Below are 25,705 nucleotides of genomic sequence, written 5' to 3'. Positions count from 1 at the left end.
GTATAGGGTACAGAGATTGGTGCGAGAAAGGCAAAAGGCTCCAAACCAGGCCTGACTGTTTTTTTCCCATGACTGACAAGCTTTCAGTATCTTTTTGACTTCTGACAATGCCCAGAACAGTCTATTCCCCAAATCTACAATATAATACAGGGGTATGTGGCCTACATCTACGTGAAAGCGATAATGGTCAATTTAGAAAATGATGCAGGCAGGAAGTAAAGTGTCCAAAGCAAACCTCCATAGGTCATTATAACTACTATAATGCATGAGAAGTGACTGGCAGGTCATTATTTTTGCTATAATACAGGATTAGTGACTGTAAGTTAAATAGATGTTGGGGAGAGGGGTGGGGGCAAGGGTCTTGTGTATGATGCAGAATGCTAATAATAGCTTATAACTTATGACTAATGTAATGAATTGCCAGCAATTAATCTTTTGCTCTCTCTAGACAGACTATTTCCATCTCTTTATCTGTGTGGCAATCATCGGCATTTATGGGGACGATGTTATTGAGCAGCAGCTGGCCACTGACCAGATGTTGTTGCATTTCGGCAACCTGGCCATGCATATGAATGGAGAGCTGGTCCTGAGGAAGGTAATAATATGGACTCTGCAGAAACCTTATTACTCTGTATCAGAGTTCTAGTGAGAAATCACCCTCCTATTGCTAAAGGGATTTTTTTGGGCTTGCTTCTGTCTCCCTTTGTGAATCATTTCTATATTCAGGTCTCCTTGCTTTATACTTTCTTGTTTCTTCCCTGTTTCCTCATATAATGTACGAATGTGTCACTGTTAGCTCTGTCTGGAGTGAGCTCCCAACACATATCCTCTTTCTGAATAATCACAGAAGGTTTTCTTATCATCCCCCTGCTATATTTTTGCTCCTTGTGTATGGCTGAATAGTCTTTTCCAATTGCTGAGTTGCATAGAATCTGATTTTTTTATTATATAAAAAGAAAAAGAGAAATGTGAAACTAACTTGTCCTACAAAAGCTTTTTCTTCTCCCTTCTTTTTTATAACACTCCCCCCCCCCCCCCCGAACCCCATCCCAAATAGCATGTCTAGGTGTAGTGCGGTGCTATCAAATTCTTATCAGGGTGTTCTCACTAACTCTGCTCCATTCATTGAGCCACTCTGTGCTACCATTAAAATAATGCAGTGAGTGGGTCGAAAGAACTCTGTCTGCCATGCCTCTGCCAAATTGACCCCTGACTAGCTATACAGGCTGAAGGGGATCTCTTACAAGACTAATCTAATTTCAGTTTGGGTCATGCCTTTCTAAGGGTAAACCCATACTCAAAATGTAGTGTATACACTATAACATGATACATATTTTCTTTGAGGATAAGCAGGATGGCCATCCTCACATGTGGGTGATGACATCGGTTCCTGAACATACCCAGATCAGTCCAGACAAGTGGGTTTTGCCTCCCTACCAGCAGATGGAGTCAGAGAAACAAAACTTTGAAACACTGCTACATAACAGAGAGTGCCACCTGCAGCCCCCTCAGTATTTCTCTTAGTCCAGCTGATGGTAGAGATGCAACTCTGCAGTCTGAGATTAAGAAAGAGAGAGAGAAAAACTGAAGTAGGAGAATTTCGGAGGAAGCTCCCTGAGGTGTTAGGCTCCTTGGTGGACCATCCCTCAAGTTGAGCTGTGCGTCCAGGTAACTACTTCACCAGTCCGCGTGTGTCCTGTAGTGGAGGAGGCGCAGCAGCAGTTGGTGCGGCCGCATTTGTTTTCCCGTGCTTCTCTGGGGACTGTGCTGAGGCTGGAGGGCAGAGGTCTTTTCCGCGGTGGTGCCCAGCTGATTTTTCCGTGCAGCGGGAAATGGCGCAGCACGCTTAAGAAAAAAAAAAGCACAGGTCAGAGCGCCGATTGAGGCCATCGGTGTGGGAGCACGTGCTATGGTGACCAAACCGCGCAGAGAAGTGTGCCGCGCGTGTGGACTGGAGTCTGCAAGCTTGAATTCTCACTCCCTCTGTCCTGGTTGCGCTTCGGGAGAGGAGGGTTCCTCAGCGGGGACACATCAGGGGAAGCAGATTTCCCACCCTTCGGTGGGGTCATCTGTGTCGGCAGCCGAGACCTCCGGGGGTCCCGTGAGGTGGCTGGATCTGCAGAGGGCCACAGGCAGGAGTCGTTTTTAACCAGGGAACCCAGAGATTCTCCTCCTCCATTTTTCCTGTGGTTCAGAGGGACTCTGATGATGGGGGGACAGTCTGGATCAGGGGATGGATTGCTCTGAGGGATTTTTGCCAAAATGTATCCTCTTGATGCATAAAGTCTTCCTGGCAAGGAAGGGGGGCAAAGGGGAAGCGGGCAAGAGTCTGGCCTCCCCTATCCATGCCAAAGAAGCTTAAGAGGGCCGCAGTTGGGTTTGGGGGGCATCGTCTGGGACTGCATTGGATGGAGTTGGAGGTGGACCCCAGGGATGGTGGGGACTCCATGGATGATCCGCATAATGTCCCTTTGGACCACCAGGGGGTGGTTCCAGACGCTGATGTGGCTAAGGACAACCCGGATCTGGATGAAATATCAGATGGGGATGATCCTCGAGTTGTCCGTTTATTTAAGAAAGTGGAACTATGCCCTCTTATTCCCCAGGTCTTGGAGGAATTAGGAATTAAAGTGACTCAGGAGGAGTCTGATAGTGAGGGGTGAGTCCATTCCTGGATGGGCTGAAGGCCCCCCCCCCCCCCCCCCCCACGAATGCCTTTCCCTTACCTAAGAAGATCAGGAAATTGGGAAGCTATATCCCCTGATGGAGGAGACTTTGGAGATTCACCTAAAATAGATGTTTGAGATCCCCGCGCTGAGTCTTAGGGCCGCCATTTGTGCCAGCTTGATGCAGAGGGCCTGTCTGTGTGGGGTGCAGAAAGCACAGGATCCGGCTTTGACAGGAGATGGCGCCCTGCAGTCAGCTCATTTAGAAGCTGGGGCGGCTTATGTGGCCAATGCGTTTTATGATTTGGTTCGCACGTCAGCCAGGAGTATGGTCTCGGTAGTGGCGACCCACAGGCTTTTGTGGCTGCACAATTGGTCAGCGGACATGTGATTGAAGGCTCAGCTATGTAATCTCCCTTTCAAAGGGAAGCTTTTCTTCGGGAGGATTTGGATCAACTGATGAAGATGGGGGAATCTAAGGGAAATAGGCTGGCTGCAGATAAGCGTGCTAGTAAGAAGGTGTTCCCGCCTTGAACCTGGTTCAGGGATTCAAGAAGATTTCAGTCTGGTAGGACCACCTCCAACGCATCTGCAAAGCCAATGGGCAACAGCCAGTAGTCTTTTCGTGGAGGCTGTAGAGGCTCCAGGGATGGTGCCAATCAAGGGGCCGGTGGTTGAAAGTCAACACAAGGAAGCCAAGGTGTCCCACTCCTGCATAGAAGCTGTAGGGGGCAGCTTGTCCAGCTTTTACATGGAGTGGACCAGGATTACCTCGGACCATTGGGTGCTAGAGGCCATAAGAGTCGGCTATGCTCTTGATTGAATCTTTGTGCCCGGTTAGGGAGGCCTTTTTTGAGTCTCACGTGGTCTGTTGCAACAAGTGGGGAGGCTGTGTGGTGGACGCTGCAAAGGTTACTGGATCTATGTACCATAGTGCCCATGCCGCGGGAGGTACAATGGCAGGGCAGGTACTCCATTTACTTTGTGGTCCCCAAGAAGGAGGGTACCTTCCGTTCAATTTTCGACCTGCTGAAGGTGAACAGGGCCCTTCGGGTGCCGCGTTTTTGTATGGGGCACTGCGCACAGTTGTAGTGGCAGTCCACAAAGGAGAGTTCCTGCCGTCCCTGGACTGGATAGATATGTATCTTCATATTCCGATTTGGATAGACCCATCAGAAGTTTCTTCATTTCATACTGCTGGGTCAGAATTTTTAGTTTTGGGCCCTTCCTTTCGGACTGGCAATGGTGCCATGAACCTTCACCAAGATGATGTGTTGGTGGCTACGGCCCTACGCAAGGAAAGAGTTCTGGTTCATCGGTACCTAGACGATTGGCTCATTCGAGCAAAGTCTGAGGAGGAGTGCGAGAGGTAGCTTCAGCAGTGATGAACACATTGCAATCACTAAGTTGGGTCATAAATATGTCAAAGAGCCATCTGGTTCCGACCCATCCTTGGAGTATCTTGGGGCTCTGTTCGATACTAGGAAGGGCAGGGTGTTCTTGTCGGAAGACCGAGTGAGGAGGTTGCAGGCACAGGTGACACACCTGCTTTGTCTTGCCTTGCCAATGGCTTGGGATTACTTTCAAGTGCTCGGTTCCATGGCATCCATGTTAGATTTGATTCCATTGGCGTTTGCGCACATGAGACTTCTGCAACGCTCTCTGTTGACCAGGTGGGACCCATTGTCGGGACAATTTCATCTGCCATTGCCCTGCTCCAGGAATCCAGGTCTACTTTCTATTGGTAGGTGTCACAGCGCAATCTGATGAAGGGAATGGACCTGAAACCCCCAGCCTGAATGGTGGTCACCCTGGACACAGGTTCACGTGTTTTCAGACAATGTGACAGTGGTGGTGTACATCAACTGTCAAGGCGGGACGATTGGTTGGGCAGTATTTCTGGAGGCACAGAGTTTGTTCATGTGGGAAGAGCGCCATCTCGAGGGCATAGCAGGGGCTGAAAATGTACAGGCAGACTTCCTCAGCAGGCAGCAACTGGACCCTGGGGAATGGGAGTTGTCCCATGAGACTTGGAACTGCATTTGTGCCTGGTGGGGTGTTCCCCAGCTGGGCCTCATGGCGACACGGTTCAACGCAAAGATGGAGAGGTTTCTCCGTCGCAGAAGAGAGGTCAGTTCGGTGGGCCTGGATGCTCTAGTATGCCCTTGGCCATCGGGGATCCTGCTGTACGTGTTTCCTCCTTGGCCTCTGGTCATTCGAATTCTGAGGCATATAGAGGTGCATCCGGGTTCTGTGGTGTTGGTAGTGCCCGAGTGGCCGCGGTGTCCGTGGTTCACCAATCTGGTGCATCTGGTGGTGGTTGGATCCCTTTGGCTGGCTCATCTACCAAAGTTGCTATGTCAGGGGCCCATATTTTTGGATCGCGAGGATCACTTTTGTCCTGCTGCTTAGCTTTTGAGAGGTGGCAGCTGTGCCTGGAAGGTTATTCAGAGCAGGTCATCTCCACGTTTCTCCAGACTCGTTGACCTGCCACTTTGGCATATATTCAGGTCTGGAGGGCGTTTTGAGTCTTGGTGACTTCGGAGACAGGTGCATCCCCTGTAGGTGGAGGATCCTCTCATCTTGGAATTTGTGCAACAGGGCTTGTCTAAGGGTCTCGCCTACAGTTCCATTCGCATTCAGGTGTCACTTTTGGGGTATCTTAGGGGCAAATGGCGAGGGAGGTTCTTGGCTTCGCGTCCTGACGTGTTTCATTTCTTAAAAGAGGTCAAGCAGAAGTTATGCCCAGTTTGGAGCCTTAATTTGGTCTTGCGAGTTCTGTGTGGGGCTACATTTGAGCCTTTGAGGAGAGCAACGCTGAAGGCTTTGACTCTGAAGGCAGTGTTCCTGGTGGCCTTCTGTTCGGCCAGACAGGTTTAGGAGTTATAGGCTCTGACTTGCAAGAGTCTTTTCTGCAAATTTCCCATGACGGGGTTTCCTAGTGGACGGTCCCCTAATTTTGGTCTAAGGCGGTGTCCTTTCATGTTATAGTTACACAATGTTAGGTTCCAAATTAGGTGCTACCACCCAAGAAAGAGATCTAGGCGTCATAGTGGATAACACATTGAAATCGTCGGTTCAGTGTGCTGCGGCAGTCAAAAAAGAATGTTGGAAATTATTAGAAAGGGAAGGGTGAATAAAATGGAAAATGTCATAATGCCTCTGTATCGCTCTATAGTGAGACCGCACCTTGAATACTGTGTACAATTCTGGTCGCCGAATCTCAAAAAAGATATAATTGCGATGGAGAAGGTACAGAGAAGGGCGACCAAAATTTATAAGGGGAATGGAACAGCTTCTCTATGAGGAAAGACTAAAGAAGTTAGGACTTTTTAGCTTGGAGAAGAGACGGCTGAGGGGGAATATGATAGTGATGTTTAAAATCATGAGAGGTCTAGAACAGGTAGATGTGAATCGGTTATTTACTCTTTCAGATAATAGAAAGACTAGGGGGCACTCCATGAAGTTAGCATGTGGCACATTTAAAACTAATCGGAGAAAGTTCTTTTTCACTCGACGCACAATTAAACTCTGGAATTTGTTGCCAGAGGATGTGGATAGTGCAGTTAGTGTAGCTGTGTTTAAAAAAGGATTGGATACGTTCTTGGAGGAGAAGTCCATTACCTGCTATTAATTAAGATGACTTAGAAAAAAACTGGGCTTGATGGACCCTTGGCCTGACCCAGTATGACATGCTCTTATGTAGACCTTCCGGCTTTTCCGGTATGATCTAATGATTCCCCTAGGGGCAGGAAGCTGCATCTTTTGGATGTGAGGAGAACTCTGTTGCATTATCTGGAGCTGTTGAATACTTCTGGTTCTGTGATCACCTTTTTGTCCTGTAAGGGGGCAGGAAGATGGAGAGAAGGCCTCTAAGGCTACCATGTCCCGTTGGTTGAAAGTGGCTATTTGCACGGCCTAAATTTGTAAGGGCCATCAAGTTCCAGTGGGGCTGAAGGTGCACTCCACAAGATCGCTAGCCACTTTATTGGCAGAATGTCAGTTGCTGTTGCCTCAGGAGATTTGTAAGACTGCAGTGTGCTCTTCGTTGCATACTTTCACCAGACATTACCACATGGATGTGAGGGAGCAGGAAGAAGCGTTCTTTGGTGAGAGTGTTCCTCGTGCGGGTCTTTCGGGTTCCCGCCCAGTCTAGGGGTGCTTTGGTACATCCCACTTGTCTGGACTGATCTGGGTATGTTCAGGAAAGGAAAATTGGATCTTACTTGCTAATTTTTGTTCCTGTAATACCACAGATGAGTCCAGAGACCCATCTCATCACTGCTGAAAGACTATGTTTTTTGCCAACTGGTGGTTCAAGTTGGTTTGCCTTTCAAGGTATTTGGGCAGTTGTTGATCATGGTTTTGGTTTTTCAGCTTTAATTTTGGGAGTGTTTTGGGCTCCAGTTTTTGGGCATTTCCAACCCTATAGTTTTCCCTGTTAGCCCGAGAAAGGGGTTTTGGGGTTACATCTTTGCTTGGGGATAGGTCAGTACTGAGGGGACTGCAGGTGGCACTCTGTTATGTAGCCTTGCCTCAAAGCTTTGTTTCTCTGGCTCCATCTGCTGGTAGGGAGGCAAAACCCACTTGTCTGGACTGATCTGTGGTATTACAGGAACAAAAATTAGCAGGTAAGTACCAATTTTCTTATATAGCCCGACACTGAAAATTTATGTCAAAGTTTCTAGAACTTTGAGCCTTATTGAGCTTACTTACGCATGCAGTATACCACTTGTCCACTCTGGGTCCCCTGAGTCTCTTCTTTTCCGCAGAGCCTTGCATCTCAAAGATGGGTGAGCCTCAGCTTTTTGCACTATTTTTCAGTACAATTTTCAAGTTCTTTTTAGTGCTTTTTTCCTCGCGTTCCTTGCGCGGTTGATGTGAGCCCCCTCGCTTGTCCTGTTAGCATCCTAAATAACTTTTTTGGCATTTTCTGGGAAGTTTATTTTCGTTGTCATTCCCTCAGGTAGCAGTGTGTTTGGTGCTCGCTGGCCTTCGTCAGCCGCCGTCCCTTTTGTTTGCGACGACATATCCATTTCTGATTTCAAGTGGTGCCCCAGGTGTACAAGGACCATGTCTCTCACGGATCCCTTGATAGATGTGTCCTCTGTAAGACATCCAAGGTTGTGGCAAGTGCGCCAGGATGATTCCAAGGGACGTAAGATCTGGCTCGATAAGATGGAGCACTTCTTCGGACAGAAGACCAATGCATCAGCATCAAGGGATCTTGGAGCTGCATCGATGGACACCAAGCCATCGACATTGGTGGGGCTACCAGTTCCATTGTGATCGTCTGCTGAGAGGGACACCGGAGATCAGCCATCATCTAGCTCCTCCATGTCTAGGATGTCTGGTTCATTGTCCTCTACCTTGGCATTAGGGAAGGACCCATCTGATCATCTAGGGAAGCCAAGGAAGCATCGTCATTAGTCCCCATTGATGCATGGTGCCAGGCACAGGAATGCCCCCTGTGGCTAGGAGAATGTTGGGAACTATTAGAAAGGGAATGGTGAATAAAACGGAAAATGTCATAATGCCTCTGTATCGCTCCATGGTGAGACCGCACCTTGAATACTTTGTACAATTCTGGTTGCCGAATCTCAAAAAAGATACAATTGCGATGGAGATGGTACAGAGAAGGGCTACCAAAATGATAAGGGAAATGGAACAGCTCCCCTATGAGGAAAGACTAAAGAGGTTAGGACTTTTCAGCTTGGAGAAGAGACGGCTGAGGGGGGATATGATAGAGGTGTTTAAAATCATGAAAGGTCTAGAACGGGTAGATGTGAATCAGTTATTTACTCTTTCGGATAATAAAAAGACTAGGGGGCACTCCATGACATTAGCATGTGGCACATTTAAAACTAATCGGAGAATGTTCTTTCTCACTCAACGCACAATTAAACTCTGGAATTTGTTGCCAGAGGATGTGATTAGTGCAGTTAGTATAGCTGTGTTTAAAAAAGGATTGGATAAGTTCTTGGAGGAGTTGAGTTGACTTAGAAAATACCATTGCTAGTAATAGCAGTGGCTAACATGGAATAGACTTAGTTTTTGGGTACTTGCCAGGTTCTTATGGCCTGGATTGGCCACTGTTGGAAACAGGATGCTGGGATTGATGGACCCTTGGTCTGACCCAGTATGGCATGTTCTTAACCAGTCCGCCATCGATGCCAGGGGTATGTCACGGTCTCCTTCGTTCTTAATGCCAGCTACCAATCCTCCTCTCGGTTCTGAAGTGGATCTGGTGACACCTCTTGCATCCCGCCTGTTCTGGCATCGGCAATGCGAGGCCTCTGTGTCAGAGCACTGTGTCTCCTCAAACCACTGCTGGAATCCTACACGTTATTGGCGTGTTACCAACCCAGCCGGTGTTGGTTCTCGATATGGTATTGATGCCCTGCAGGGTACCGGCACTGCCATCAGCCAATCCAGTTGTCTTCCCTGATTCCTCAGAGGAGGAAGCCCCCCCTCCCCGATACTGGAGGTGGCACCAGGGCCCGGGCTAAAATAACCAGTTCCACCAGTGCCTAAACCGCTGGTTGGGGGCCGAGCACTTAGGGCCCTGTCACCAGTTTATGACAGCGGAGACAAGGGTGCCTGTGACCCTCCATGGCTTCCGATGATGCTTCGGATAGTCTCCCCTCAGAACCATCTCCTCTAGATGATCGAAGGAAGTCCCTGCCGGAGTTACCTCTCCTTCACAAGCTTTGTTTGGATGATGGTGGAAGCCATCCCATTTCAGTTGATGACTGAAGATACCAGGCACAAAATGCTAGATATCCTCCAGTACGTGGAGCCTCCCAAGGAGACCATGGCACTCTCAGTGCATGAGATCTTTGTGGAGTTACTGATGAGTATGTAGGAACACCCTCTCACAGTGCCTCCCGTAAATAAGAAAGCAGACATGATTTATCTTGTCCATAAGGCTCTCTGATTCGACAAACGTCAGCTGCCTCAATAATTGTGATCATCAAATCTGCTCTTAAGAAGGCCAAGTGCTCTCAGACTCATTCTTCAGTGCCCCCGGGGAAGGATCACAGAGCAATGGATGCTCTGGAATAGAGGTGTTCCACAGCGCTATGCTTATTGCTCTCATAACAGCTTATCAGCTCTTCATGAGCCAATACATGCATGACATTCTGAAGCAGGTGCAGGATATTGCCAAGCAACTGCCTCAGCAGTAGTAAGTCACCCTCCAGTTGCTGGTGCATAAGGGTCTGGAGTGTGGAAAACACGAGGATCAAGGTCAAGATGGCATCAAGGGTCTCTGCAGCGGGAATCTGTGCCTCGAAGCTCATATGGCTGCAGGCCTCTGATCTCAGACCGGAGGTGCAAGAGCCATGTACAGGAGAGAATCTTAGTAGAGAGAGTGAAGAATGTGGTGGCCCAAATCTGGGACTATCATGCAACCCTACAGCAGCTCTCAACTGGCACTCAGGACCCACTCTCCTCAGCCAGGAGGTCATTGAGGTTTGAGCCTAGGAAGTCCTTCCACCCGAAGAGGTACTACCCTCCACCTCCTCGTTCCCATCAACAACACCAGGGCTCTCGTGGCCATCCCAAGCAACAGAGAGCCCCGAAGCCCCAGCCAGTGCCTCAAGCAACTCCAGGGATGGGGTTTTGACTGGATCGCAAGGGACATTAGTCAAGTCGCTGATACCCGGAATTATGGACCTGCTAATCAGGGGAAGGCTTCAATTCATTGCAAACCAATAGCCCATTGTAACCCCGTCCTGTGGGTTTTCGCCATCATTCATGAGGGGTACCAGGTGAATCTATTAGGTACTCTGCCAAATTCCCCTTCAAGCCCATTTTGGGGCGTGGTAGCACATTAGGAAATACTAGTAGTGGAGCTCTCCTCCCTCTTAATAGTCAGAGCAGTTGAACTCGTTCTAGCAGGGCAAAGGGGGCAGGGATTTTACTCCCGATACTTCCTGATACCAAAGAAAATGGGGGGATTCCATCCCATCCTGGACTAAAGGCCTTGAACAAATTCATAAAAAAAGTGAAGTTCAAGATGGTTTCACTAAGCACCCTGATTCCCTTCTTACAAAAAGGGGACTAGCTATGCTCCCTGCTTACATCCACATCGAGATCTTCCCAGATCACCAGAAATATCTCCTATTTGTGGTGGGAAAGCTGTACTTCCAATATCACGTTCTTCCGTTTGGCCTTGTGTCAACATCATGTGTCTTCACAGAATGCCTAGTCGTGGTGGCAGCGCACCTTTCAAGACTGGGAGTTCACGTTTTCCCATATCTGGATGATTGGCTGGTCAAGAGCACCTCTCTGGCAGGGCTAACGAGTTCATACGCACAACCATTCAGATGCTGGAGTTTACTAGGGGTTGTTGTCAATTCCCCAAATTCCATCTCAGCCAGTCACTACAATTGGATTTATTGGATCCCTGCCAGATATGGCTCATGCCAAAGCCTTCCTGCCCTAACAGGCCATCAATCTGATGACCATCATAGCAGGGATTCAACAGAGTCAGCAGGCGTCAGCATGGCACATGTTGAGACTGTTGGGTCATATGGCCACGACAGCACACGTCACTTCCTTGGCATATTTGCACATGCGAATGACCCAATGAACTTTAAGATCGTAGTGGTGACAAGCCACTCAAGACCTCTGGGATTGCATCAGAGTCACGCTGTCTCTCCAGGACTCTGTCCTGGTGGTGGGAAATTTTGAATTTGGAAAGGGGGGTGCCCTTCCAAAGTCCTCCCACCTAAATTGTCCTAACCACAGATACATCCACCCTGGGCTGGGGAACTCGAGTAACTAGACTCAGTATCCAGGGTCTATAGTCTGCCCAGGAATGTCTCTATCTGATCAATTTCCTGGAGCTCTGGGAAGTCAGATACGCTGTATGGGCTTTCAGAGATCGACTGTCCAACAAAATAGTCCTGGTACAAACTGACATCCAAGTAGCAATGTGGTTTATCAACAAGCAGGGAGAAACAAGATTGTACTTCTTGTGTCAGGAAGCAGGCACATCTGGTCGTGGGCCCTCTCCCACTGGATGGTGCTCGGGGCAATGTACCTGGCTGGATGGAGAATGTAATAGCAGTCAGACAGTCGCATCTTCATGCCACACAAATTGTCTCTGGACCCAAGGGGTTGCAAATTGGATCTTCCACTTCTGGAGAAGCTTGGATGTGGATCTCTTCGCAGCACCTTGGAACAGGAAAGCTCCTCAGTTCTGCTTCCTTGACAGGACATATGGCACACCAGCCTCAGATACCTTCGCCCAAAATTGGTGCAAGGGTCTCCTTTATGTGTATCCTTCAGCTCCACAGATAGTGAAGACTGTCTTGAAGTTTTGCAGGGACAAAGGGACTATGATCCTCATATATCTTCGACCCCGGCCGTACCACGCTCGCGCGATTGGCGCTTCCCGCCGGGGAAAGAGCCTCACCTGCACCGCACCTGTCCGGATCGAAGGCCCGCTCGCCCCGGAGACCTCGTGGCCCATTCCTGACCGCACCCCCAAGCTCCTCCTGACCTATCAGAGGCCAGGCGCATCGATGACAGCATCAGAGGGAGACAGACGGTAAGCCCTGTAAATCTGGGCTCTTACCTGCGGCGCCTTCCACTTCAACCCCGGCCACACCACGCTCACACAATCAGTGCTTCCCGCCGGGGAAAGAGCCTTACCTGCACCGCAACCGTCCGGACCGAAGGCCTGTTCATCCCGGAGACCTTGTGGGCCCGTTCATCCCGGAGACCTCGTGGACCCATTCCTGACCGCGCCCCCAAGCTCCTTCTGACCTATCTGAGGCCAGGCGCATCGACGACGGCATCAGAGGGAGACAGACGGTAAGCCCTTTAAATCTGGACTCTTACCTGTGGCGCCGCGCACCGGGCGGCGCACACACAAAGGGGCACAACCAAAGGAGCCTGCCCCTTGGTGCGCCCCTCATACCAACCTGAAAGCAACGAACCAATCAATCTTCGTTCCTCCATCTCCACTCCCAACTGGACTGCAACAATCTCAAACTTTAAAAGTACTATCTACAATGATCCCTGCCTACTCTATCCACTGGCCGCTCAGCACAACCGGCGCCCAGACCCATCGGGAGCTGCTACAGTGTTTCTATTGTTTTCTGTACCTCTCTTGTGACTGCATTTGCCTCCCCTAAGGTTACCGAATCTCACCACTGTTAACTGACCCCCTAACTCTATTCTCCTTCCTAATTTGCCCCCTCCCCCCCGTTGGCTGTCTTTCACTGCTAATAATATTACCCTCAGTCACCTCCGTTCCTCCTCTCCCTGGCCTTATAATGGCAACCTACCCAATCCCCCGCATTCATTATCCATCTCTCAGACCCCCATTCCTCCCCCACTACAACTCTCCCACCCATTGCAAGTCCCTTCTCCCCATCCTCATCTCTCCCTGACACAGCTACTAGGACTCACAACCCTAACCATAGTTCTTTTCAATGCTCAATCGCTCTCCAAAAATCCCCCAATCCTCAACGATCTCCTGACTAACTGCAAGCCTGAAATATGTGCCGTCACAGAAACCTGGCTCAAGGATTCTGACATTGTTCTCCTCAATCAACTCCCCGTGCTCTCTTATGATATCTTTATCATTCCGAGGCCTCCTTTTAGCAGTGAAAAAGTATATAAAACACAAACCTATGATCATTGACACCCCTCCCAGATTTGAAATTGGTCTGTTCAAATCCCCAGAACTACAAATCTGCCTTGTCTACTTCCCCCCAGGTCTTCTAGAACTCGACCCTTCCCCTCTCATTGAATTCATTTCTGACAACATCAACATTGAAGTCCCAGCCATTATACTAGGAGACTTCAATCTCCGTGTAGACTCCTCTCCCCTTTCATCATCCTGTGAATCCTTTCTTAACTCTCTCCATGCCATTGGCTTTTAACAAATCATCTCTTCCCCCACTCATAAAGCCGGGCACACCCTAGATCTAATTTTCATTAACTCCTGTGTCCACTCTCCCAACACACCCTCATGCACCCTTGTCCCTTGGTTGGACATTCCCTCATTGAAACTCTACTCTCTATAAACACCCCGACCATTCGCAACCATGCTCAAAGCACCTCCATTGTCTTCAGAAAATCCTGTTCCAGTGAGGACCTAATCTCAGCCTTATCCAATTCCCTGTCCAAACTCGACTGCACCAATCCAGATGCTGCACTTGCCTCGTGGAGCAACCTCACCCTTGACATAGCAAATAATTTATGTCCAATCACCAGGCGAGGCTTGCACCCATCCTCAAAAAACCTAAAACCATGGTATACCGCTGAGTTAAAAATAATGAAAAATAAACTCAGACGGAATGAGAGAATATGGCGTAAAGACCCCTCACCTCAACATGCTTCCTTCTACAAATCTGCCCTTCGCTGCTACAAACTTGCCACACTTAAGTCCAAATGCGACTTTTACGCCTCCAAAATACATGAATACATGTACAACCCCAAAGCCCTGTTCTCCTATGTTGCGGATCTCACTAAGTCCACTCATCCAGGAGTTGGCCATACAGAAACCAAACAGGCTGGGAATTTCCCCAGTTCTCATCACCCAGGATCAAGGCAGGTTGCACCATCCCAGCTTCCAGGCTCTGTCACTCATAGCCTGGATGTTGAGAGGTTAATATTGCAACCACTCGATCTCTTGGAATTTGTGTCTCAGGTCCTGGTGGTTTCCAGAACGTCTTCCACTAGAAAGTTCTGTGGACTGAAGTGGAAGAGGTTTTCCGTGTGATGTGAGCAGAAGGTAATAGATCCGTTTTCCTGCTCCCTACAAAAACTGCCTGACTACCTTCTACACCTTTCAGAAGCTGGTTTGAAGACCAACTCATTTAGAGTGCATCTGAGTATAATTGGCGCATATCACTGTGATGTAAATGGTACGCCCATCTCTATTCAACCTATAATTATATATTTCATATGAGGCCAGCTTCAGTTGAAGCCCCCCCTAAGGCCTCCCACTGGTTAAGATGGAAGTAGACACCACCTTAGGCAGGAACTTAGGGTGCCTATGTAAGATCATCCTGTCATGAAAAAAATTAATGTAAGGTGGATAAGTCATTAAGGCCTGGAGCTCGCTGATTTTGCTTTCTGAAGTGACTGCCACCAAAAATATGACCTTCAAGGTCAGGTACTTCAGGTCACAGGTGACAGCACCTCAAAGGAAATTTTCATCAGCTGAGCCAATACCACGTTGAGGTATTGGCTCAGCTGATGAAAATTTCCTTTGAGGTGCTGTCACCTGTGACCTGAAGTACCTGACCTTGAAGGTCATATTTTTGGTGGCAGTCACTTCAGAAAGCAGAATCAGCGAGCTCCAGGCCTTAATGACTTATCCACCTTACATTAATTTTTTTCATGACAGGATGATCTTACATAGGCACCCTAAGTTCCTGCCTAAGGTGGTGTCTACTTCCATCTTAACCAGTCCATTATTCTGCCAACATTCTTTCCCAGACCCCATTTGCACCAAGGTGAACAAGCCCTGCATTGTTTGGACTTCAGAAGAGCCTTAGCCTTCTATCTGTAGTGGACAGAAGCCCATATACAGTCCAACCAACTTTTTGTTTCTTTTGATAGGAATAAGTTGGGTATTACAGTTGCCAAGCAGACTATTTCTAATTGGCTAGCAGACTGCAATTCTTTCAGTTATGCCCCTGCAGGGCTATGTCTTGGGGGTCATGTCAAGGCTCACTCTATTCGAGTCATGGAAGTGTTGGTGGCCTACTTGTGAGCAATTACCATGGAGGAAACCTACAGAGCTGCAATGTAGAGTTCTCTTCACACATTCACATTGCATTATTATTTGGATAGGGATGGCCGACATGACAGCAGGTTTGGCCAATCTGTCCTTTGGAAATTGTTTGAAATGTAGAATCCAAATCTGTTCCCGCCTAGAGCCCATTGTGTGTGTTCAGATTGCCCACCCCCTTCCGCTACCAACAAAACTGGTTATTGTTGTGCCTGTTGGCACTTATTTGATATTTTTTTGGTTTCCTTTTATGTTGGGGGGGCAACCTATAGCTAGGCATTCACCCATGTAAAAGGACTGCCAACTTGCTTATCCTCTGAAAAAGCAGAGTTGCTTTCCTGTAACAGCTGTTCTCCAAGGATAGCAGGATATCAGTCCTCATGAAACCCGCCCACCACCCCACTGAGTTGGGTTTCCATTACATGGGTTTTCTCCTCTGTTATTTTACTCTTTTGAATTCTGTGATATGAGACTGAGGGGACCTCACAAGGATGTGTGGTATATTGCATGCATGAGCATGCTCAATGAGGCTCAGTCAAAGTTTAGAAACTTTGACATACGTTTTCTGTGCTGGGCTCCTTTCAATGATGTCACCCATGTGTGAGGACTGTCATCCTGCTGACCTTGGAGAGCACCTGTTTCAGGTAAGCAACTCTGTTTTATGATTATATATCGCAGCAGTGTAGAAACAGAGAAATATGATGGCAGAAAAAGACCATACCGCCTATATAGCTTTCCCATTAGCCTTACCATCCACCTAATTGCTCAGGTATACAACCCCTATCACTCCCTTGAAGATCCCCTCTGCTTGTCCTTTTCTCCGTGGTCAAGCATCACATTACAGCCAGGGATTAATTGGTGGGGGAACTGCCAGGAATGCAGTTCTGGCACTTCTTTTCAGGCCTAAGAGGCAGAGCAGCAGGGGTGTTCTGCTCCAGCTCCTCCCTTCCAGGCAACCTGCAATGAAGAGAAGGCGAGGGGGTAAATCTGGACCACATAGAGAAAAGAGAATAGCCACACTGCTCCCTAATCCAGCTCCCACCTCCCTTCCTGTATTGCTGGGAACAGAAAGGGAAGGTGTGATACTGAAACAGATGTTGCTGAACAAGGATTTGAATTAGCTCAAGTTTGAAACTTGGGAGCAGTAGGGCCAATTGTCAAGGCTTCAACCCTGGCCTTGATGAATGGCACTACTATTCATAACTTTCAAACTCGTGCTAATTCAACCCCTTTTTTGTCAGTTACCGAGGGTTTAATTTCTGGCAGAACAACCCAGAAGAGCATTCTACCACCTTTTTTCTGGGACCCAAGAAAGTGGAGCAGAACTAGCAGTGTATATCATTTCTGGTTCTCCTGAGGAAACAGAACAGAGCCAGCAGTTGCATGGATTATTTATCCCCCCCCCCCCCCCCCAGCCTTTGGAGAAAGCAGAGAACAGAGAGTGTTGGAGCTGCTTATCCTGAGTAAAGAGCTGCCACATGGCTTTGATTTTTGTGCGGTTTCCCAGTACAATTTAGGAGGTCACGAGGGGCAACAGCCAAGGTAAAACAAATATGCAGGGTGAATGCCTGTCAGCCCCATTGCCTCTGCCACTCCTGGGTATGTTGGCTTCCTATTTATCAAGCCATCATCCCAGGCCGTGCAGCCTCTGCTACTAATGAGCACACTGGTGAGGGTGAAAGGGCCAAGAGAATGAATGAGGGGGATTTTTTTGGGAGTGGGGAGAGTGAGTGAAGGGATTGGAAAGATGGGATATGGGAGAGCAAAAGAGTGAGAAGGGATCGGAAAGACTGGATTATGTGGGGGAAAGGGGAAAAGAGTAAGTCAGGGGATCAAAGGTGCTGAGGTTTTTGAGTAAAGGGATCAGAGGGCCTATGAGATGTGAATAAAATGATCAGAGCATATTAAGAGAGAGAAGAATGTGTATGTGAAAGAAGAAGTTCACATCCGGTCCTGGTCCTACCCCTTTGCACAGGTCACATCTGGCCCTGGCTTTGCTCTTCTCAGCCCCCTTCATAGTTCCACTTCCTTTTCATCTACAGATTAAGCCCTGATTACAGCCTCACAAGATGGGTGATGTTATCTGTTTGCGCCAATTCAGTCCTTTCTCTCCTCTAGCCCAGAAACCTTTGGATTCTCTTCTGGGCATGCATGGGATTTCCCATTCTAGCATTGCCGCATGACCTCCCTCAATCTATTTTTGTCCGCTTTGCAAATGGTCACAAATCTCCTTACACATCACCTCAGTCAAAATCAGTTCAGCTTCATTGATCTTTTTTTCCTCTTTGGAAGGAATCAACTATGACAGAGTAAATTATAATATTAAAAAAAGGGAAAAGCCCTTTCAAAGCTTGCAAAACATATACTATAAAATGAGAATTTTAGATCAACACAACTGCTGTATCCACTACCTCAGACTGGACCACGACTGTGCAAATTGCAGCCACTGTGGCAGTATGTCCTTGAGGGCGCTTAGGGATCTGAAGCTCCACTATGAACTCAAAAAGTCCTCCAAGCATAAGGAATCATAACATAAGCGACAAAGATCACTTTCTTCTGAAATTTCAAAAAATTCAAGAGGTATGTTCTCTAGTGCAATTTTCGGCATGAAAACGCTGAGACTTCAAGTCGGCACTGCAACCACATGGTGCAGGAGACTTGGCACTGAAACCTTTCACAGTGCCGTCTTCGACCCACCATATGGCTAGCACAGAATGGACTGCACCAAGAACAGCACAGAAAGTTGATGGTGCAGACAGATCAGTGCCAAAATACGGTGCTGAAACCTCACAGCACCGATTCATTGGGGCGAGTGTCATCATCCTCTATAAGTACACTTTCTGGTGCCTTGTCATTGGCGCAGAGGACATCTGGTGCAGAAGATCAACCAAAGAAAAGAATACATAAATCAAAGAACCTATCAGACTTGCTTTCTTCGCCACCTATCTTGGAGCCATACACATTGACCTCCACTTTTATGCAAGAAGCAAAACTACCATTTTCATCTTTTCTGGACTGCCACACATTTGCACAAAAATTGTGGGCAGATTTTGTCAAGACACATGCTCATGAACTACATACCCAAGTTAAAAAAAAAAGAACTACAAGCTAAGTTTGCCCCACAAGCAATCAGCCAAGAGCAAGCTTGTACGGAATCGCAGCCAATTACAGTATTGTTTGACGAGGCTGCACCTTCTCCTGATTACTCTTAGATTGTTTCTCATTCAGATCAGTCATTTAAATCTAATAACTCTGAGGAAGACCTTTCTGGAGGCAATTTGCCTGATTTACACTCAGATCCCTAGCCTAATAGCTGAAGATACCTTGTATTCTTCATTTATACAAAAATGACAGAGGCCTTAGAACTTAGTCTCCACGAAGAGGAAAAGCATATAGAAGAATTGCAGAATATCTTACAATATCTGAAAATACCTAAACAATACAAAGCTCATCCCATGTATCAGATGTTGCTTCAGGACCAAATAAAAATATGGGCGACACCCTATTCCATAGCTCCAGTGGCAAAAACCATACACACAAAATCTCATTCAAAAGTATCCAGGTTACAATACAGTATAACTCACTCATGAATCATTAATCATGGAGTCAGTTATAAAAAATGCCAAAAAATCAAAGACATTCTCAAAACATTCTGGACGGCAAGGATTCACGTGTAATCGACACAATAAGAAAAAGAGTTTATCAAAGATAGAGGTTTATCCAGAATAGAGGCCCACCAAATTCAAATCATTCAATATCTATACAACAGTGTACAACAATTGAAGGATATTGCACAGATTCTCCAGAAAACAGTTAAAACAATTCACAGAGGTTATGAAGAATATTGAGGATTCTGCATATTACCTAACCTGTTCTATCTATGACTCCTTTGACACTGTCTCAAGGGTAGCAGCAGCAAGAATTGTAGCCAGAAAATTAGTATGGCTTTGGTCATCAGAACTCAGAGGAGATCCATGAAAAGCTAGCAGACACTTCCTGCAATGGGGGACAACCTTTTTGGTACCAGTCAATGAGACAGTTTAAACCATTAAGCATCAAAGTACAGACATAGTCTTCATCAGTTTTTCAAATGGATTTATCGTCTCAAAAATATTGTAAGCCCTACTACTACTCCCAATGTAGACGCTACAACCCTTATGACTATTTTTGACAAAGGCCTATAATATTGCAAATGCTACAACAGCCCCAGTAGCAGATTCAACAGCCACAAGCATAATCTAGAGTCAGAATACAGCAACAACAGTGTCAAGGCCAGCAGCTTACCTGTTTGGTCAACCTAAGATCATCAGATACAAGATCCCATTCTTTTCTTTTATTTATTTATTTATTTGTTTGTTTGTTTGTTTTGCATAGAAGAATTTCACCCCTAGATTGCATCACTCCCTTGGGTTTTTGCAACTCAAATGCATGACTGCATTTTTTAACATTAAATCTTAGCTGCCAGACTCTGCTAGATCCCTCCTCATGTTTTCTGCACTTTTCTGGCGTTCCAGCCTGTTGCAGATTTTGGTATCGCCCCCAAAAAGACAAACCTTTCTCTATAGTCTTTCCCTAATATCACTTATGAAAATGTTGAAAATAGAATGATATAGTATAATTACAATAAAATCATACAATATGCAGAATGCATTTCAACTCAGTCCCCATATCACAACCACCTCTTGCTTATACCCAGCCCTCCTCTTTCACAGAAGGATCAAGAAGAGCTAAATCCCACCCCAAAATCTCTTATTAACTTATGCAAGCAGATCGTCGTCATCCTCCTAATCTTCCCCTACTCTCCCAAAGAGCAGTTTATAATAAACACCCACCTAAACATACTCTCATGCTCCCTGCCAAACAACTGTGCAAGACTAATAACTAGCAAAGCCTGAAATCTCCTGGTTCCCTGCTTACTTTCAAAAGGGTAAGCCCCATTTGTTCATCCATTCAGGAGCCACCTGCCATTGGTGGAGAGCCTTTCTTTAAAACATTTGCTCCTAACTGACATCTTCAGGAAGGGTTGGGGCCACCAGGTCGTCTTGGAATGGCTCAGAGAAGGCAGTGGCAGCCAGATACAGGTCTCTGTAACAGGGGCCTGAGTAAGCAAAGTCCTTACCTGGCTTCTGCCAGATAGAGCTCCTGGATGGTGTTCTTCCTTCCTTCCCATCAGCAGGTCAGGTCCACTGCGATATATTTAATCTCAGAGAAAAAAAGGAAGGTACCTACCACTACTGTAGTGACACTTGCTGGTCAGAAGAGTGGGCTGCAGTGAGTCAGAAGTTCCCAATCTGGCAACTAGGGGACCCAAATGCAGCCTAGGGGCTAACAGACAACCAAGTGGCAATGTGGTATGTGAACAAATAGGGGGGGCACAGGCTCCTATCTCCTCTGTCAGGAAGTAGCGCAAATTTGGGCCTGAGCCCTATCACAAGCCATGCTCCTGTGAACAGTATACCTGGTGGGAACGGAGAATGTGGTGGCGGACCACCTCAGTCGGACGTTCCACCCTCACGAGTGGTTCCTCAACCCCTCTGTAGCAGGCAAGATCTTCCGCAGGTGGGGTCGGCCGGACGTGGATCTCTTCACGTCCCCTCAGAACCACAAAGTGAATCACTTCTGCTCCCTGTGCATGGAGGATAGGGAACTATCCATGGATGCCTTCGCCCAATCCTGGAGTGCGGCTCTCCTGTACACATACCCTCTGATTCCACTCATAGGCAAGACCCTTGTGAAGCTCCAACAGGACGGAAGCTCCATGATCCTCATAGCCCCACATTGGCTGCGACAGGTCTGGTTTCCGATCCTCCGTGACCTGTTGGTCCAGGAGCCCATCCTCCTGGGCACCTCGCCTGACCTTATCACACAGGATCAGAGCAGGCTGCGCCACCCGAACCTCCATTAGTTGGCCCTCACGGCCTGGATGTTGAAAGGCTGGTATTACAGTCCCTCAACCTTTTAGACAACATCTCACAAGTCCTGGTAGCTTCTCGTAAGCCTTCCACACAGAAGTCCTACCAATCGAAGTGTCTGAGGTTCTCAGTCTGGTGTGCGGAGCAGGGTCTCGACCCCCTTCATTTGTCCCACACCTCAGCTTCTGGACTACCTCTGGCACCTCTCAGAGTCGGGATTGCAGACTACTTCGATCCAAGTTCATCTGAGTGCCATCAGCATCTACCATCGCAGAGAGGGTGACACTCCGAACTCAATGCAGCCCTTAGGGCGCTTCATGAGAGGCTTACTTCAATTGAAGCCTCCACTGCGTCGTCCTGTTGTGGCCTGGGACCTTAATGTAGTGCTAGTGTGGCTCATGCGGTCTCCATTTGAGCCTCTGCGCTCCTGCGAGTTGAAACACTTTACCTGGAAGGTTATCATCCTGGTTGCAATTACCTTCGTTCGCAGGGTCAGTGAGCTGCAGGTCCTGGTGACCTATCCGCCTTATATGAGGTTCTTGCACGACAGGGTGGTGTTGCTCACTCACCCTAAGTTCCTGCCTAAGGTGGTGACTGACTTCCACCTGAATCAGTCCATTGTACTGCCCACCTTTTTTCCAAGGCCACACTCTCACCAAGGTGAGCAGGCTCTACACACCTTGGACTGCAAGCGCACTCTCACTTTTTATCTGGAGCGCACTGCGGCCTACAGGCAATGCACCCAACTCTTCATCTCCTTTGACAAAAATAGACTTGGGGTTGAGGTGGGCAAGCAGACACTGTCCAGTTGATTGGCGGAATATATTGCTTTCTGCTATGAGCAAGCGGGCCTTCCGTTTGGAGGCCGAATGAAAGCTCACTCAGTGAGGGCCATGGCAGCATCAGTGGCCCACTTCCATGCAGTCCCTATTGCTGAAATCTGCAAGGCCGCAACATGGAGTTCCCTCCACACCTTCTCAGCCCATTACTCTCTGGACAAGGATGGTCAACAGGAAAGCATCTTCTGCCAATTTGTCTTCCATAACCTGTTACAAGTGTGAGAACCCAATTCTCCCTGCCTAGTATGTGGTTCAGACTGCCTCCAGTTGTTGCCAACTGCACCCTGTTGTTCTGCCTGTTGCACATTATTGGTTGCTGTTGGCCCTGTATGTTCCGGGGCAGCCTTCAGCTTGGTATTCACCATCTGTGAGGATTACCATCCTGCTTGTCCTGAGAGAAAGCAGAGTTCCTTACCTGTAACAAGTGTTCTCCCAGGACAGCAGGATGTCAACAAGACCCACCTGCCACCCCGTGGAGTTGGGTTTGTCTGCATTTTGTTATTTTATTTTTCGCTCATCTTTTATGCTTTGTAACGAGACTGAAGGGGGACCCCGCATGGCTGCAGGGATAGTGGCATGCTGGGCATGCTCAGTGTGCCTGACAAAAGTATTCCATGCCAGGCTCCATCTGATGATGTCACCCATCTGTGAGGACTAACATCCTGCTGTCCTGGGAGAACACCTATTACATGTAAGCAACTCTGCTGTATTAGTCTATTTGTATATTGACATGCACAAATGCAATACTTGTATTTACTTATGTTCCAACATGCCTTTGAATCTCGCTCCATTTACGAGTAGTAACACTTTCTACATTTTCTCTTCCTTTATAGGCCAGGAGTTTGCTGTATCAGTTCCGCTTGTTACCCAGAATCCCATGTAGCTTGCACGATCTCTGTAAGCTGTGCGGTACAGGGATGTGGGACAGCGGCTACATCCCTGCCGTGGAATGCTCCGGATACCATCCTGAGCATGAGAGCTGCCCATATGGAGGGACCATGGAAGCCTTATCTCCCAAACCCAGCAGTGAAGGAAAGAGGGGGCTGAAGACAAGAGATGTCTTCACCTTTAGGAAATAGTCCGATATGAAGACATCTTGAAAGTTTACCAAAAAAAACACACCTTGGACAAAATGAAGGGAAACCCAGCCATGACATGTAAGATGGGAGGGGAAAGCTGCAAATGAAGATACACTAAGATGTAAAGCTAGTGGCATAGCTTTTACGTTCTGAGAGATGAAAGAATTCCCCATAACTGTGAGTGGGCTTGATTGAAGGCTGAGCTCATCTGCGTCACTAGTGCGGAGGAAGATGATTAAAGTAATGACCTGGAAAGAGGACACTGAGTACAAACCAGCACTCGCAGGGAGAGAGCTGGCAGCCCTGTGACAGCATTGTGTGCTGAACTTGCTACGCGCACAAATGACTTTAACAAAGAGTACAGGTCAAGGAGTTTGAGAAAGCAGAAAAAAATCATGTTAGAAAACTGGGAACAAGAAGCCTCCCCTCTGGAAGTTGGCCGGGTTTATTTCAAGAATGGCAGTATTTGTGAATTGCTGTTCATCCAATATGTGACGTCACAACGCAGGAAACAGGATATAAGAGATCTGTTGGACTTCTGTAGCATTGAATGTTAACTGGGAACAGGCAGGAGGTTAGCTCAGCACAAGCCATTTTTATGTGTTTTTAATACAGTTTGACTGCAGTTTTCTAAAGTCTGATCTTTAGCTGCTGCATATGTTACACTAGAAGACAAAAAATGTCAGGCTACAGCGAAAGCACTTCAATAAATGTACATTCGCCCATATAGCACTATATTCTAGATAGAGATTCAGGAAGGATTTTAGAAAGATTTTCAGATATTGCATAAAGTAGATATTTTATATAGGTTTTAATTAAAATCTCTTTAATTTTGCAGAGTATTGCAACAAGGTAATGCTAAAAATGTATAGAAACATTGCTATTACTTACCAACCTTAGTGAGTATATGCCACTATTTTTTGGCATTAGCTGCAGTGGCAGGAGGATGGGAGGATGCACCTTGTGGCTGGAGTCAGAACCACAGTCATGGAGAGGTTCCAGGGAGCTTTGGAGTGCAGGAGAATGGGAGGGAAAGATCAGATTGTGGCATAAGCAACTACCTTGCTTGCCAAATTTTGATAGACACCGAAGAGTCGCCGCTGCAATGCCAGCATCTGGGCCTGCAGCCACTGTGCTCTTTCTTCAGCTACAAAAGACAGTCAGGCCGAGCGCAACGTTAGCCCCTGTTTGGACGCGCGTTACCCACGCGCTATTATTACCCCTTATACAGTAAGGGGCAATAGCGCGTGGAAAACGTGCATCCAACCCCCACGAAACTAATAGCACCCTCAACATGCAAATACATGTTAATGAGCCTATTCGTTAGTCCCGCACAAATCAGAAATTAACGCCTGCCCAAAGGCAGGCGTTAATTTCGGCCAGCACCGGGAAAGTGTACAGAAAAGCAGAAAAAACTGCTTTTCTGTACACCCTCCGACTTACTATCATAGCAATATTAAGTCGGAGGCCCCAAAAATTTAAAAAAAAAAAAAAAAAATCTGCCTGCGGGTTGGAAGACGTACGCTCAATTTTGCCGGCATCCATTTTCCGAACTTGTGGCTGTCAGTGGGTTCAACAACCGATGCCGGTAAAATTAAGCGTCGGCTGTCAAACCCACTGACAGCCGCCGCTTCTGCCAATAAGGAGATGCTAGGGACGCACTAGTGTCCCTAGTGCCTCTTTTTTATCGTGGGCCCTCGTTTGCATACAGAATCACGCGCCCAGGAGAGTGGGCACTCGCCACGGAGCACCGGCTCTCCCGTGCATTTTACTGAATCGGCCCGAGGGTGGGGCTGGAGCCCGTGCATACGCACTCACAGACCCTGCAGTGGCCCACCCCTCCTCTCGCACTGGCTTCCTGTTACCAGAGAAACCCTTGCAAGGGACAGAGCCTCCACAGGGCTGTGAGCGCGTGCACTGGCTCCAGCCCCACATTTATGTTTGCTCAATTCTGTGGTCCAGCTGAAGGAGGACCACAGCAGCTGTGGGTCCTAAGATGAGGACAGGCAATGACACAGGAGGCCAGGGGTAGAGGGGACAAGCTGGAGAAAGGCCCTCATGCCTTCTGATGATTTTTGGGGGAAAGGAAGTACTTCCCTCCTCCCCCCACCTTGATGATTTCTGGGGAGAAGAGGGATATTTCCATCCCCCCATGATTTCTGGTGAAGAGGATAGACATCCCTCCCCCTCCTACCCTTTGATTTCTAAGTGGAAGGGGTCTGATACATTCAATCCCCACACCCTACAATGATTTTTTTTTGGGGGGGGGGCGGGGACTTATCCCTCCCATCTTCTGATGATTTTGTTGGGATGGGGACCCTCCCACCCTCTTCCCAGTGCCTATGAGCCACCCATATTTTAAATCCAGCTCTCTGGGAGGGTGCATCTTGAGACTGCATTCACCCCCATCGTCATGATGAGGTCCCAACAGGTTGTGGGACGCAGGAGC

General features: G+C 47.7%; 1 protein-coding gene across 1 annotated transcript in view; it reads left to right on the top strand.

The window, feature by feature from the left end:
- TBC1D16 (TBC1 domain family member 16) overlaps window positions 1–24,711 on the top strand; it is a 137,483-nt gene extending 112,772 nt beyond the window's left edge. The window contains 2 exon segments of the mRNA XM_029599180.1: window positions 449–595; window positions 23,011–24,711. Of these exon segments, the coding sequence (XP_029455040.1) occupies window positions 449–595; window positions 23,011–23,256 (393 nt within the window). The 3' untranslated portion in view covers window positions 23,257–24,711.
- The last annotated feature ends 994 nt before the right edge of the window (window positions 24,712–25,705 follow it).

Source organism: Rhinatrema bivittatum, chromosome 4 (genome assembly GCF_901001135.1).
Source record: "Rhinatrema bivittatum chromosome 4, aRhiBiv1.1, whole genome shotgun sequence".
Taxonomy (NCBI): domain Eukaryota; kingdom Metazoa; phylum Chordata; class Amphibia; order Gymnophiona; family Rhinatrematidae; genus Rhinatrema; species Rhinatrema bivittatum.
Note: the sequence above shows the minus strand (reverse complement) of the source record. Positions and strands in the feature narration are given on the sequence as shown.